Below are 13,985 nucleotides of genomic sequence, written 5' to 3' on the forward strand. Positions count from 1 at the left end.
ATGGCTCTCTGCAGGGAAAAGCAACAGTGCAACGTTCTTGTGGAAAAACTGCTGAAAACATTACTCTTGAAAGATATATATATATATACATATAACATATGTATATATATATTTTAAAGAAGCTATGCTGGGAGTGCAGCAATCATAGTTTTTTTCTTGAGGAAAAGTGATTTTTGTCCAAGGTTTCTCAGAAGGGAAGAACATAATGAGAACAAAAAACAGCCTTTGCTTGAACGATGCACGTAGGTTGGGAAATTTCTGCCAAAACTGTTAGAATCCGGTGAGGTGGTGCACAGTGAAGATCTTACAGTGAGAAGTGACGGCTGTGCTCAGCCGGGCGGTGGAGCTAAAACTGCCGATAATTAGGCAGGGAGACATGCATGCCCCTGGAAGCAACACAAACGAGCTGTCAACAGCTGCCTTGTGACTGCTGGGTGGCAGATGGAGCCCATGGGCTTACATCCTCTGAAGCTGCTCAACTCTTCTTCCACCGCTTCGTCTGCAGCCTCAGCAACCTCCTGCAGCAGGGGCAGAGCTGCCCCCTGGGTGTGGAATGGGGCCACGCAGCAAGTCCCAGTGCTGGAGATGTCCACAGCCAATCTGGTATGAATACAGTGTGGTATCCTGCTGCTATCCATCTGCTGTGAACCATTCACCACGCAGGAGGGCACACAGCACTGCAACACACGGGGAGAGAGGAGGCTTCTTGGAATGAAAACGATGGAATCCTAGAACCATACCATGGCTTGTGTAGGAAGGTCCTCAGAGATTGTAGAACCAGGGAATGGCTGGGTGGCACAGAACTTCAGAGCCCTCACAGCCCCACTCCGTGCCATGGGCTGTTTTCCCCCTCCCACCAGATGGGACTGCCCAGGGCTCACTCAGCCTGGCCTTGAACACCTTCCACGACAAGGCACCCACAATTTCTCTGGGCAGCAGTGCCAGTACCTCACCACACTCTGAGTAAGGAATTTCTTTCTAACATCAAACCTAAATCACAGAGGAGAGAGGGGTGCTCACGTAGGCCACACAGAATCTAAAGGATAACAAAGTGAATCTGTTCTCCTGCTGTTCAGTGGTGCTGCATTAACAGGTGTGGGCTGGAATGGAACACAAGAGGGAGGGCTGCTGGGGTACATCCCAGAGCTCTGGGTTTGGGTGCCCACTGTGGTGTGTTTCAGCACTGCCTCATCTGAGGAGCAAAGAACCAAACCTCTCCAATTTTTGTCTCACTTACCTATAACTAGTCGATTTTCTGCTGTAGTTGCAATAGTTTCCTTTAAAGAAGCACAAATGTTAGGGCTCTGTCAACCAGAAGAGACTCCTCTGATACAAAGATGCTGTACACGTAGAGTCTCAAGGTAAGGCATGTAGGAGTTATTTTGATGCCACGCTCTGCACAACGTCAGCTAACGCTGCGTGGTGGATTCACACGACATTGCCTGCTGGAGTGCCACAGAGTTTCCAGGCTGTTTTCTGAGGTATTTAGGTTTATTTCAATGTTTACAACGCATTTGTTGTTCATTAAACATATTTACCCAGGCTAACCCAACACGAAAGAAATTATCTTGTTTACACTGGAATCTTGACAAAAAACACAGGCAGAAAAGATAGACAAACACTTATAACCTGACTGCGGTGTGGAACATTGATTCGCTGCCACTTCCAATTTTTCTCATTAGAACTTATTTTATTTGAACGTAACTCAGCACTCCGAGTAAATGTGAAGTTGTTAATCTTATTACTGTAAGGAAAACAAATTAATTATTATGCATGATATTGGAAATGGGTTGTTAGGCTGCCATTGGGAAGATTAGGAAAATACACTCATTACTTCAAATGATATCTGATGTACATGTACAGCTCTGTTCTTAATCACTCGCGGTACTCTGATCGCAAACGCAGCAAGCAGAAGAGCCTTTCTGCCCAACTGCGAGACGTCAGCCCGTGCTCTGGAGGTCGTGCTGAGGGCTGCAGCTTGCAGCCAGTCTCTCACGCATTGCAGTGCCGGCGCTGGGCAATGACAGTCGAAGCCGTTGGGTGAATCCAGCCCGGCCGCGCCGTGGTGTTCCCCATGCTGATGTAACTGGGTCCTGCCCCGAGCAGGAAGTCATTCAGCTTTACAGGCGCATGTCTCTGCCCCGACGGCGTCTTATGGATGCTGGTGGGGGGAGCACAGGGGCACTACTCTTCCTGTCTGCGCGCTCACCGCACTCCTCAGGCTGTCTCTGCTCCGCAGCGCAGTGCAGCGTGGTCAGCGCTCACTCCACGTGGGTCTCCTCCTGGTAGGGTGGCACAGACAGCCCCAGCTCTGCCGGCCGCAGAGTGGTAAGGCAGCTGGCCACATCGCGCTGTTCTTGTTTTAATACGGCACGCACCGCAGCTGCCTCCCGCAGCCCCTGCCCCGCCGGTGCGTGAGCTGCTGCCGTGTTCGAGCACAGCCGACAGCCCGGAGCTGTACGTGGATCCTAACGACGGGACTGTTAGCACGGGGCTCGGCAAATCCGTGCGAGCCGCGGGTCTCAGCCCTCCCCTCTCCCCTTCGGCGTCGCCGTGCCCCCTCTCAGCTCGGGGCAGAGCTTCCCTCGCGTGGACACTCGCTCTCCCCGCCTGCCTGGCCTGCACGGAGAGAGGAGCAGTTGTCGTGGCGTGTGATAGCGACAAGCTTTTATTTTAGTATTTTTCACTCAAGCATAAAACAAAAAAGAGGGCAACAAAGCCGTGAAAGCAGCGTGTCGGAGCCGTGCGCGGCGGGAAACAAGGGGTTAAAAAGAGCCCCGTGTGCCCGAGGGCAGAGCTGCTGGAAGCCTCGAGGTCAGCTGCTACCACGGGGAAAGCGCGCGTCCCGCGGGGCGCGGCACAGACACGTGCGCGCAGCACACGCGGAGCAGCGCTGGGGGCGGTCCGCGCGGTGCTCCGTTCGGGGATCGCTCCGTGCGGGGATAGCCGTCCCCGGCACCGCATCGGACGGGCCCTCCCCCGGCCCCGGCAGCTCCGCGTTGCCCACGGGCAGTCCGGCCGGAGCGTAGCCGGTGGCGCGCGGAAACCCTTCGGTTTCCCTTCGTCGGGAACGCGTTGGGGAGCGAACGGCTCTTCACGGGGATTTAGGGCTCCCTGTCGAGCAAATGGGCCGGGCGCTATCACGCGGCTCTTCTCTAATTTTATTGATTTCAAAATTTAAAAACTTAAAGAAAAAAAAAAAGGTTTCAATTACGGCGCCACCTTTTTGTATTTCACACCTAATGATCCTCACGCAGCGGTGTAATTGGGGGTGAGCGACGTCGGGAGTTAATGACAGATTCTGCGCTGCCCTCAGAGCGTCCTTTAGCCACAATTCACCGTGCGGCGATAGCGAGAAGGGCTCGACATCACCTGCTCCGAGCGCCCTAAGCCCGAATTAGAGCAATGCAAATAAAGAAAGAGACAGTGCGCCAAAAATACCCCTAGAAGGGGAAAAAACAATCTCTTGTGGTAACTGCTCTCAGCGGGACGAGGGGCTGAAGCTGCCCCACACCAACGGCTGCGGGTGTTTGTGTGCGTCCCGCGTGGAGCAGTGCGGCGGGTCCTGAGGGACACGGAGGAGCCCCGGCGCCGTGCGGGGAGCGGCTCCGACCCTCCCCGGTGTCAACCTGCGGGTGCTATCACGCTGCAGAGCACGCCCCGTTTGCCGGGAGCATTGCGGCTCCATGTCAAGCACACAGCGATGGGAACGTGGAGCGGTACAATGAAGGGACGAGGTGGGGGAGGGGGGTGTTCGCGAGGGATCTGGGAAGGCGTCTTGGGGTATATCTCTCAACAGAAATAGGAGACGGGAGAGACTCGGTCTCTCTGGACAAAGTGCCTCCGCTCCACCACGGTGACGACGAACACCCAGGCTGCTTTTGGTGGCTCTGAACAAGTGTGACCACCTGATGCCTCGGGCACATCCCTCTAGGGCCCTACGGCAGCGCCTGTCAGGGGAACCTGACGTTCCAGGCACGGAGCCCAGCCAGAGCTCCCCCAGTGTGTGCCTGACAGCCTTTGTACCCAGGGCTACTGGAAATGGAGAAACTTCTGCTTACAGCAGTATAGTCCGAGGCTTGAAAATGTATGAACATATTCATCCAGCCCAGTCCCTGCTCTTCTTACAAGCCTGCAGTGAATGAGTGGCCGTGTTGCACAGGGCTGTGCTAGTTGGAGTGAAAGCACGTCCTGAGGAGATCTGACGTTGGCTGCTGTGGCTGCTGGAGCTGTGTGAGCCACGGCACTCCTGAGGGGCAAGAGAGGTGCTGTGGAGAACCTGCTGGAGGCACATGGCTGTGTTTTTTTTGCCTCTGAAGGTCCTACGGGAAATGTTCAGAGTTATTCGTCTGGTTGGGAGTGAAATATATTGAAGATTCTTTGGCAGCTGAGGTTCACCCCTGCATCTGTGTATGTACATGGCAGCATGCTGATGGAGACCTGCACTTACTGACCCATCACCCATGCAGCTTGTTGGGATCCTGCACTGGGAACTGCCTGGCACCCATCCTGGCCATGTGTCTGATGTGTGTTACGTGTTACGTGCTTGAGGCTGCAGTCCAGCAGCCTTTTGTCATTCTGTAGAGGAGAACTGGGTTCTTATTATGAAACATAATGCAGAGAGGACCTGAGTCCTCTGGGCAGTGCCTGTGTGCATCTCCCTTGGGCCCCACAGACCCCTGGGTTTCCTGACCTCCCTTCCTCTGTGTGTTTTTCCAAGTACGTTCATGCAGACAGAGGGCTGACATCAGCCATACTGTCCTTGCTACTGGCAGCTAATGAAAGCAGACTGCTTGGTGGCACAGCTTTCTCCCCTTCAATCTGTCCCTTCTCCAGGTGATTTTGAAAGTGGAGGGAGAAATCTGACTTTTCTTTTTTCCCTGATGCTTTGATAAGAACAGTATTGGTGGACTGGGGTAGGGGTTTCTGCTCTGGCACGGGCATCCTCCTGGGAATGCCGGTCCTGGTTGCTGTGTGCTGCGGGCTGAAGGCATGGAGAGTGCAGGATGCGGTGCAGGCAGCAAAGGTACCGTGGAGTCATGCAGTCATCTCTCGGGCGGCAGAGCTGGCGCATGTGGTGGGAGAAGCGGGCACTGCTCACTGTGAGCACAACAGCACTGGGTGAGGGCACAACAGGAGCAGTAATGCACACTGATCAAAAAGGAGAAGTCGCGGCATTTCCCGCCCATCTCTCACACTCTGAAGAACGGGCAGGTTTTGCTCGCTGCGGGACCGAGCGGCACTGATGGTCCGGGACGTTGCACCTCCCAGCATCAGCACCGCCGTCCGAAGGGAATGAAGCGCTTCTGAGTGGGGCTCTCCTGCGCGGGACAGCGCTGCAGCCGGGGTCGCCCTTCCCAGCCCCATTCGGGGCTGCCCACACACTGTGCCCTGAGAGTCGCGACCATCACGGCAGGGAGTGGTCCGCTGCCCGGGACAGGCCGGCTCGCACCGCCGCGCTGCCTCCAGCCGTGGCTAAACCCGTCCCAGGGGTCCGTTCTGTCGCGACAGCCTGCTGGGCGCCCGCAGTGGCGATGGGAAGTGAAAAAACAGAGAGGGTCAGGACCCTGTGGCACTGCTCTGTGGCAGAGGGGGATATTTGTGCGGCAGCAAGACGCGCTCCGGTTGCTGCCCAGGGGTGGAATAGCACCGGAGTCCTGCTCTGGATCAGTCGCTGCTGTGCGGCCCGAGGGTGACACAAACGCAAACGACACGAGGTGTGCTGCCGGGGCTCGGGGCTCTGCGCGGCCCTCTGCCCCAGCCCACCCCACACCTCCCTGGGTCACCTCTTGAGAATGGGCCGCCCAGACCCGGAGCAGACAGTGCCGAGTGGGCACACGGTTCTGCCCGCGCTCCGCTTCCGAGCGGCCCCGAGCCGGTGCTGTGGGCTGTGAGAGCACCGCGGGGCCGGGGAATTACCCTTTCACTTCCGAGGTCTGTGAACCAGATAGAAAAAAATAAAAAAACAAAACCCATGACCTCACCACCTGAGGGAAGGCAGCAGCGGCCCTCGGAAGGCCCCAAAACTCAGATTTATGCCGCGCCGCTGCTTTTCTCCCCGCTCCATGCGTGTCGGCCACTCGCCTCCCGCAGCGCACAGCGCAGCCCTGGGGATGCTGCGGGTGCCGCGGGGATTCCCTCTTCCTGCAGCCGTGGCTCCGCGGTGCCCCTGTCCTGGTGACTGCCAGATACAAATCCGGGGTCATACCGCGGAGCTGCTTGTTGGAACGGCGCTGTGGCATTGTCTAGAGACCCTTCCAGCTCCCTGAGCCGCGGCCCCGTGCACAACCCCTTCAGGCCCTGCTGATCGCAGACGTTTGCCGCCAGCAGAAGCGGAGCACTTCTTTTCCTGGGGGATACCTCCGGCCCTGGCCATACTGCTGCAGAGCCGCCGCAGTGCACGGGACTGCGGGGGCACCGGGCTGCCTATCCCAGAACCCGGGCCCCGCTCCTGAGGATAGCACCGAGCGGGGGCTCCCAGCGGCCCCTCCCCAACGTGCGTTACCCGAAGCCGAGCCTCGTCCCCCCGTCACGTCCCTCAGCTGGCGGGGCTCAGGACGAGCATCGGGACCGCAGAGTCCGGAGTGCTATTTTCAAACACGCACTTACACTGCGCAGCCCGGGAGCAGAGCAGAGCCCGGGAGCCGACCATGTCCAGGGGCCCAAGGGCGCGTGGGACGTAGCGGGTGGGGAGACTGTAGGGGTCCATCCCACCGCGGCTTGTTGTTTTTGTTTGCTTCCTTTAAAAATCATTATTATTTTATTACGTTATATACATCTATATATTTCTTTTTTTCTTTTTTTTTCCTCCTGCTCCCCGAGCAGAGCTGCGTTGCTCACACGCAGTGCGGGTGTAGTGGGCTCCGTCGCTGCAGTTAACGGTGTGTGAGAGAGCCGGGGGGAGAAGCACTGCTGAGAGGGGCTGTAGAGGCCGGGGAACACCGCTCAGGAGCGGGCTCCAGTTTTCGCACGGATTTCGTTCGTTCCATGTCCCCGCGGGGAGGGGCCGGGCCCCGCCGGGCGGTGCAGGGCAGGGGCGAGGTACGGTCGCTCCGTGCGGGGCTGCTCCGCTCTGCTGCTGCTTTCTGTTTCTCCTTATTTCTGGGAAAGGAACAAAGAACCTGCTTTTTTCTATTTTTTTTTTTTTGAGGGGCTCTTATTTCGTTTTTTGTTTGTTTTTGGTTTTTTTCTTCCTTTTTTATTTTTTCCCCTTGGCAACCACACTGACAAATAAACGCTGCAGCCCCTGCAGCCCCCGGCCCGACTCCGCGCATCGGCCGCCCTTCTCCCGCCTGCGGCCGTGACACACAGCGCGGGGAGAAGTAACGGGGCCGCACGGGAGTCCACCCACTGCAGCGGGGCACAGCCACTTTCCGCCCCCGCGGTGGGGAGCAGAGAAGGGGAAGTAGGCGGCAGGCGGGGTCGGCCGGGCGCGGCTGGGTCGCTGGTGTCGGTGGACCCCGGGCGGGTCCGGTCCGTGCAGCGGCAGAGTTGGGGCTCAGCAGGCTCGGGTGTGCCTGGGGACATCCTGTGATGCTGCAGCGCACAGGACATGATCTCACACGGCGAGGGGCTCCGCGGCTTCTTAATCATTTCACGGTTCCTTCAGAAGCTTTTTTCCACCTAAAACGTTTAGTTTCAGCTCAGTGAGCGGCTGCAAAAGCTCTGCGGGGAGCGGAAGGGTTGAATTATTCTGACCTGAGAGAGCCACGCAGGAAAGAAAAAAATCAAAAAAGTGAGAAAAGAAAAAAAGAAAGAAAAAAGGAAAAGAAGGAAAAGGGAAAAGAGAAGAAAAGTGAAAAAGAGAAAAGGATAAAAGAAATAAAGTGAAGAAAAGATAAAAAGAAAAGGGGAGAAAAGAAGAAAAAAGAAAGAAAAGGGAAAGAAGAAAAGAAAAGAAAAGAAAAGAAAAGAAAAGAAAAGAAAAGAAAAGAAAAGAAAAGAAAAGAAAAGAAAAGAAAAGAAAAGAAAAGAAAAGAAAAGAAAAGAAAAGAAAAGAAAAGAAGAAAAAAGAAAAACGAGAGGAAGGCAGCAGCACACTAGGTGCAAACTTTTTGTATCTCCTTTCAACCAACTCCTCCAGGATAGCAATGGATTTGGAGAAGATCTACGCAGCCCCGCGGCCCGGGCGCACAGGTACGGCGCGGAGTGATGGAGGGACCGGGGGACGCGGCGGCCGAGGAGTGCGGAGACACTGCGTCCCTCTCGGAGCCGCCGCCGGCGCGGTGACCGGCGCCGTGGGGGGGCGCGGCGGGGCGGGGGAGCGGGGCCGTGCGGGAGCCTTGCGGAATGCGATGAGCAATGCGATTCCGCAGCGATCGATGGGGCCTTTATTGGTTAAATCGCCCGAATAATCGGTCCGTCGATACCGCGCTGCACTGCCGCGCCCGGAGCGCCGTCGGGGGGGAGGGAGGAGGGGGCAGCGGGGGGCAGAGGGGACCGGCGCACCGCACTGTGAGGCTGCGGGCGGGGCGCGGCACGGGGTGCTTCCCGGGCCCCCGACCCTTACCGCCCGACGCCCGTTGCCCGCCCCACGCTCGTCCGCTCCCAAGGAGCGCCGTCACGCCGCAGTCGGGGGTGGCGGTCCCGCGGGGGGTCCCGGTCCCCGTCCCTGTCCCCGTTCCGACAGGCTGTGCAGACGGGACGGAGGGGCCGCAGTGCCGGGGCTGGGGGCGGGGAGAGCCCCGTATCCGCGGGCAGAGAGCGGGGGGGCACGACCAGGGCCGGGCGCGCCCTCGGAGCCCGGAGAGCGGTGGTCCGGAGCGCCCACGGGGCGGGGCGGGGCCCGGGACATGTCGCGGCCGTCGAGGAAGGCCCCACCCCTTCGGCCCCGCCCCGCTCCTCCCGGCTCGGCACCGCCCACGCCCCCATTGGACCGCGGCCCGCCAATGGGTGCCGGCTCTGTACGGCGGCCAATACTGGCGCCGCCGAGCTGAGCGCGGCGATTGGCCGGGGAGGGTGAGTGACGGGCTACCGCCCCGCCCCCTCCCCCTCGCGTTTCGCCGCTGTCCGGCGGCTCGGTGCTGAACAGCCTCCCGCCGCGCGTCCTCCGCGGGCGCGGGCCGGCGCGTAGCGCGGAACTGGGGGGGGAAGGGAGGGGAAGAGCTCTGGGGCGGGGAGAGGGGCGGGGCCCGCGGCAGCGACCGGACAGCCCGCTTCCCCCCCAGCCCACCCTTCCCTCCCCCAACCCCCGCTCACCACCCCGCCCCCGGTCCTCCCCTTCCCCGCCACCCCCCCCCGCCCGGCACAACCCAGCGGCGCCGGGGGCGGGCAGCGCGGGACGCGACGCCCGGCTCCGCGGCAGCTCCGCGACGGCACCGCGGGCGGAGGCGGGCGGTGACGCTCCCCCACGCTGCCGGTGCGGCCCCGACGGCGGCCGCCGACGGCCCCGCCCCGCCCCGCGCCGCGCGCCCCCCGCCCCGCCCACGCGGCCGCCACAAGTTCCCGCAACTCGCACGGCCCCGGACGCGGGGTGCTCCGCGTTCCGCCCGCAGCTCCCAGCGCCGTCGGGGCGCGCCGGGACGGCCTCCCCCAGCCGCCGCCGCCGCCGGGGCCGCGCGGTCCTCGGGTGTGGGGGCGGCGGGCGCGCCCCGCGCCCCGCCCGAAAGCGGCGGAAGAAGCGGGCGGTGCCGCCGTTGGATGCCCGCACGCCGCGCCGCTCCCCGCTCGCTCCTCTCTGCCGCGCCATCCGCCCGTGATCTCCGCTCGCGCTGAGCGCCGCCGCCGCCGCCGCGAGGTGCGCTCCGCGAGGCTGCCGGACCGCCCCGATGGAAATACACTGTAAGCACGACCCGTTTGCAGCAATGCATAGTAAGTAGGCTGCCTGCCCCCTCCTATGGCGCGGCGGGCTCCGGGCTCCCCAGTTCGCGGGGCGCGAACCGAACCGCGCGTTGCGGCCGAGTGGGAGTGGCGCGGGGCCCCGAGGCCGCTCCGCGCCCCATGCGGGGACGGTGCGGGCGCGTTCCGTGGCGGAACCCCGCGCGGAGTGCATTGCTGACAGCGGGTGGCGGCGGCGGGCGCTTTGTTCCCGGGTTCGTTTTAATTCTGATTCATTTTTTTTCCCTTGGATTTCTTCTGTGGTAGAGAAAGAGCCTCTCGCGCTCATATACTCACACACGCTCCAAACTGTATTTTTTTTAAGTCTTCTATTATTATTATTTATAATCTTCTTCGGTCTACATGGCTCGCGGTTATACGTTCGCAGGTTATACGTACCTATTTTCCGAAAGGAAAGCCCCGGGAGAAGCGCTCCCTCCGGGCGGAAAAGTTTCCCGAGCGATACTGTCATAGCATTTTGATGCACATCCATTTAACCAAAATAAACTCAGCTGCGCGGAGGGCCGTGTGCGTGTCGCCCCTAAAGAAGAAGCCGCTGCTCTGTGCTCCGCGCCGGAGGGAGCGGCGGAGCAGCAGCGGAGTGCGGGGCCGGCGCGGCTGTGCCTTTCTCCGGGCGCAGGGAGAGGGATCCTCGGGCGCGGCGCCGTGACACCGCCGTGCGCGGTGCATTCAGCGCTGCGTTACGGCGGGGGACGTTGGGGCAGAACGAATCTCATTTCCTGGTGCGCCACGGCCCTTCCAGCGCCAGAAATTTGTTTTCGACATAAAACGCCGAGAGCGAAGGCCGCGGGTCTGCGCCTCTTCCCTCTCCGCTGCCCGCTCCAGCCGTCCACAGCCGTCCCCTCTCCGTCTGCGGTCCGGGGGGAGCCGAAGCAGCTGGGTGCGGGCGGGACGGCCTCTGCCTTCCCCCAAAACGGCGCTTTTTAAGTTTTTTCTGTGCCTCAGCCGAATCAAACGACACTTTAAAAAGGAGAACTCCAGTGGCGCCAACAACGCGCTATCCGGTGCCGCGGTGCCTCAGAGCTCACGGAATGTCCCGGTGTAGGGCTCCGGGTGCGGGAGCAGTGCTGCCCCGCACTCAGGCACGGCCGCGGGAACGGGCATCTGCTGCGGGGATTCGGTTGGAAAAGGGAAGGGAAAAATCGCTTCCCTCGCTCTGACCCCGCAGCCGCTCACGGGAAAATCTCGGCTCTCTCCATCCTCCGTCTTTTGCCCTGCTCCGCGCGGAGGTGCTGAGGGCAGCGGAGCGAGGAGATCGGGACGGAGTCGGCGTGCGCGGGGCACAAGAGCGCCGTGCGGGCTCCGCTTCGCGGCCCCGCTCCAAGCGGCGGTTCCCGGGACACTCGCGGGGCGCGGCGCCGCGCCCGCTGCCGGGGTGAGGGCCGGGCCGGCCGGGAGCACAGAGGCACTGCTGGCCCAAGGCGGGAGCCACCCGCAGCCTTTGTTCGTGGCGGCTGCGGGGTGCACGGCTCGCCGGCCTCGGGCTTGCGTCCGTGTCCGGGGTGAGGCCGAACCCGTATCCAAAGAAACCCATCCTCCCTTTACTTCTTTCCTTTCTTCCTTTCCGTTCTTTCTTTCTCTCATTTCTTTTTTAAAATGTTTCATTTTAAAAAATTTACTTATTTCTTCCTTTCTTTTCATTCTTTCATTTCATTCTTTCTGTGGGGACCTGGGGGTGTTGGTTGATGCTCGGCTCAACATGAGCCGGCAGTGTGCACAGGTGGCTAAGAAGGCCAACAGCATCCTGGCCTGTATTAGAAATAGTGTAGCCAGCAGGAGCAGGGAGGTGATCATCCCCCTGTACTCAGCTCTGGTGCGGCCGCACCTCGAGTACTGTGTTCAGTTTTGGGCCCCTCACTACAAGAAGGACATTGAGGCCCTGGAGCGTGTTCAGAGAAGGGCAACAAAACTGGTGAGGGGCCTGGAGCACAAGTCTTATGAGGAGCGGCTGAGGGAGCTGGGATTGTTTAGTCTGGAGAAGAGGAGGCTCAGAGGAGACCTTATAGCACTCTACCACTTCCTGAAGGGGGGTTGTGGTGAGGAGGGGGTAGGCCTCTTCTCCCTGATAAGTAATGACAGGACGAGAGGGAATGGCCACAAGTTGCGCCAGGGAAGATTTAGATTAGACCTCAGGAAGCATTTCTTTTCTGAAAGAGTGGTCAGGCACTGGAATGGCCTGCCTAGGGAGGTGGTTGAGGCACCATCCCTAGCGCTGTTCAAGAAGCGTTTAGATGAGGTGCTTAAGGACTTAATTTAGTAGTTGGGTAGAGATAGTGATAGGAGGATGGTTGGACTAGATGATCTTATAGGTCCTTTCCAACCTTATGAACTTATGAACTTATGTGTCTTCCTTCCTCCCTCCCTCCCTTCTTTCCTCCCTCCCTTCTTTCCTCCCTCCCTTCTTCCTCTCTTCCTCCCTTCCTCCCTTCCTCCCTTCCTCCCTTCCTCCCTTCCTCCCTTCCTCCCTTCCTCCCTTCCTCCCTTCCTCCCTTCCTCCCTTCCTCCCTTCCTCCCTTCCTCCCTTCCTCCCTTCCTCCCTTCCTCCCTTCCTCCCTTCCTCCCTTCCTCCCTTCCTCCCTTCCTCCCTTCCTCCCTTCCTCCCTTCCTTCCTTCCTTCCTTCCTTCCTTCCTTCCTTCCTTCCTTCCTTCCTTCCTTCCTTCCTTCCTTCCTTCCTTCCTTCCTTCCTTCCCTCCCTCCTTCCCTCCCTCCTTCCCTCCTTCCTTCCCTCCTTCCTTCCCTCCTTCCTTCCCTCCTTCCTTCCCTCCTTCCTTCCCTCCTTCATTCCCTCCTTCCCCCCTTCCCCTCCTTCCTTCCCTCCTGCCCTCTCTGTTTCTTTCCTTCTCCTACCTCCATTCATTTCCCATCCTTCCTCACCCGGAGAATTTCACCACTGAGCACTCTGCCCATTATTTCGTATATGTAAAGCCGCCGATAGGCGCTGAGCTCCTGGTCCCACTCATTACCACGTTGTAGGGTTGACCCCACGTTTTGCCCTTCCTGAAGAGCCGCGTTTCTCTCCCCTGCCCGCGCCGCCTCCAGCACAGTAGGGCAGCAGCTTCTGGCCCTCCCGGAGTTGCTGCAGCTCCCGGGCTGCCGCGCCGCCCCACTCCACTTCGGACACGGTTGAGATGCCTCGTGAGCACAAGGCTCGGCCCGGCCGCGGGGACGGAATGCTTCCAGCGCCGGTACAGGCGGAGCAGACAGCTCTCCGCTCCCCGCAGGTTGCAGCAATCACGCATCTCACGTGGATTATTGACAGTTTTAGAAGGTGTTTGCAAAGTTTGGCACCAGTATATCAGGGGAGAAATGCCTGTTTTTTTTCTTTTTCTTTTTTTTTTTTTTAATTTTTTTTAACCAAAAACCGCTCTTTTTTTTTTTGCGATTTACGATTTTTTTTCCTTTTTTTCCCCACGGAGGCATTTGACCTGTCAGTTTATTCGGGACCGCTCGGATCCTGTGCAAATAGAGTGATTTTCTTTTATTTTTGTTCCAGCATTAGCACCCGCGCTGCCCGCATTGTCTGTTTCCAATTTCTCCACTCCGCAGCCTGAGTAATTCGGACGGTTGGCAATATGAGGGCGAACTGTATGTTCTTACTCGGTGGATGGAACACAGCCTTCAGGCTTTTACACGGCTCCTCCACTCCGTCTGAGCGGGCCCCGCGTCCCGCCGGACACACGATGCATCTCGCTAGGGGCGAGCAGCACCAATCTGCTGCAAAGGGAGAGACGCGCCGCGCTCGGCTCGGTGCTTGCGTCTCATTTGTGGGATGATAGCACTGCCTAAGAGCGCGATAAATTGTTCTGGCTGAAGCCACCCCGTTTTTTCGTGTGTGTGTGTGTGTGTGTTTTCTTTTTTGTTTTACTCTCGATCAACTTAAGCAATTCGGAAAGAAACGACGCGTTTGATTTCGGATCCCGCAAACACAGAGCGCTCGCGGAGCCTCACTGCAGGAGGGTCGTGCAGCTCGCGGAGCTCCCGCAGCCGTTTCCTCCGCGGAGGGCTGCGGGCCCCCTGCACTCCACCCCCCGCACCCCTCCGCGGCGCGCGGCGTAGAGGCGGTGCGGGGCTGCGGGGAGCGCGGCCGCCTCCGCGCCGGAGGGAACGACGCGTGGTCCGGCGGCATCGCCGGCGCCGAGGGCGGCCG

At 59.4% G+C, this 13,985-nt stretch overlaps 1 protein-coding gene across 1 annotated transcript in view; it reads left to right on the forward strand.

The window, feature by feature from the left end:
* The first annotated feature begins 7,984 nt into the window (after positions 1-7,984).
* Positions 7,985-13,985, forward strand: part of PAX5 (paired box 5) — a 126,497-nt gene continuing 120,496 nt past the window's right edge. The window contains exon 1 of the mRNA XM_065740640.1: positions 7,985-8,136. Within this exon, the coding sequence (XP_065596712.1) occupies positions 8,091-8,136 (46 nt within the window). The 5' untranslated portion in view covers positions 7,985-8,090. The remainder of the gene's footprint in view (positions 8,137-13,985) is intronic.

The sequence above is a fragment of the Cyrtonyx montezumae genome, unplaced genomic scaffold (genome assembly GCF_038088225.1).
Source record: "Cyrtonyx montezumae isolate F1298 unplaced genomic scaffold, pur_monq_1.0 scaffold_29, whole genome shotgun sequence".
NCBI classification, from domain to species: domain Eukaryota; kingdom Metazoa; phylum Chordata; class Aves; order Galliformes; family Odontophoridae; genus Cyrtonyx; species Cyrtonyx montezumae.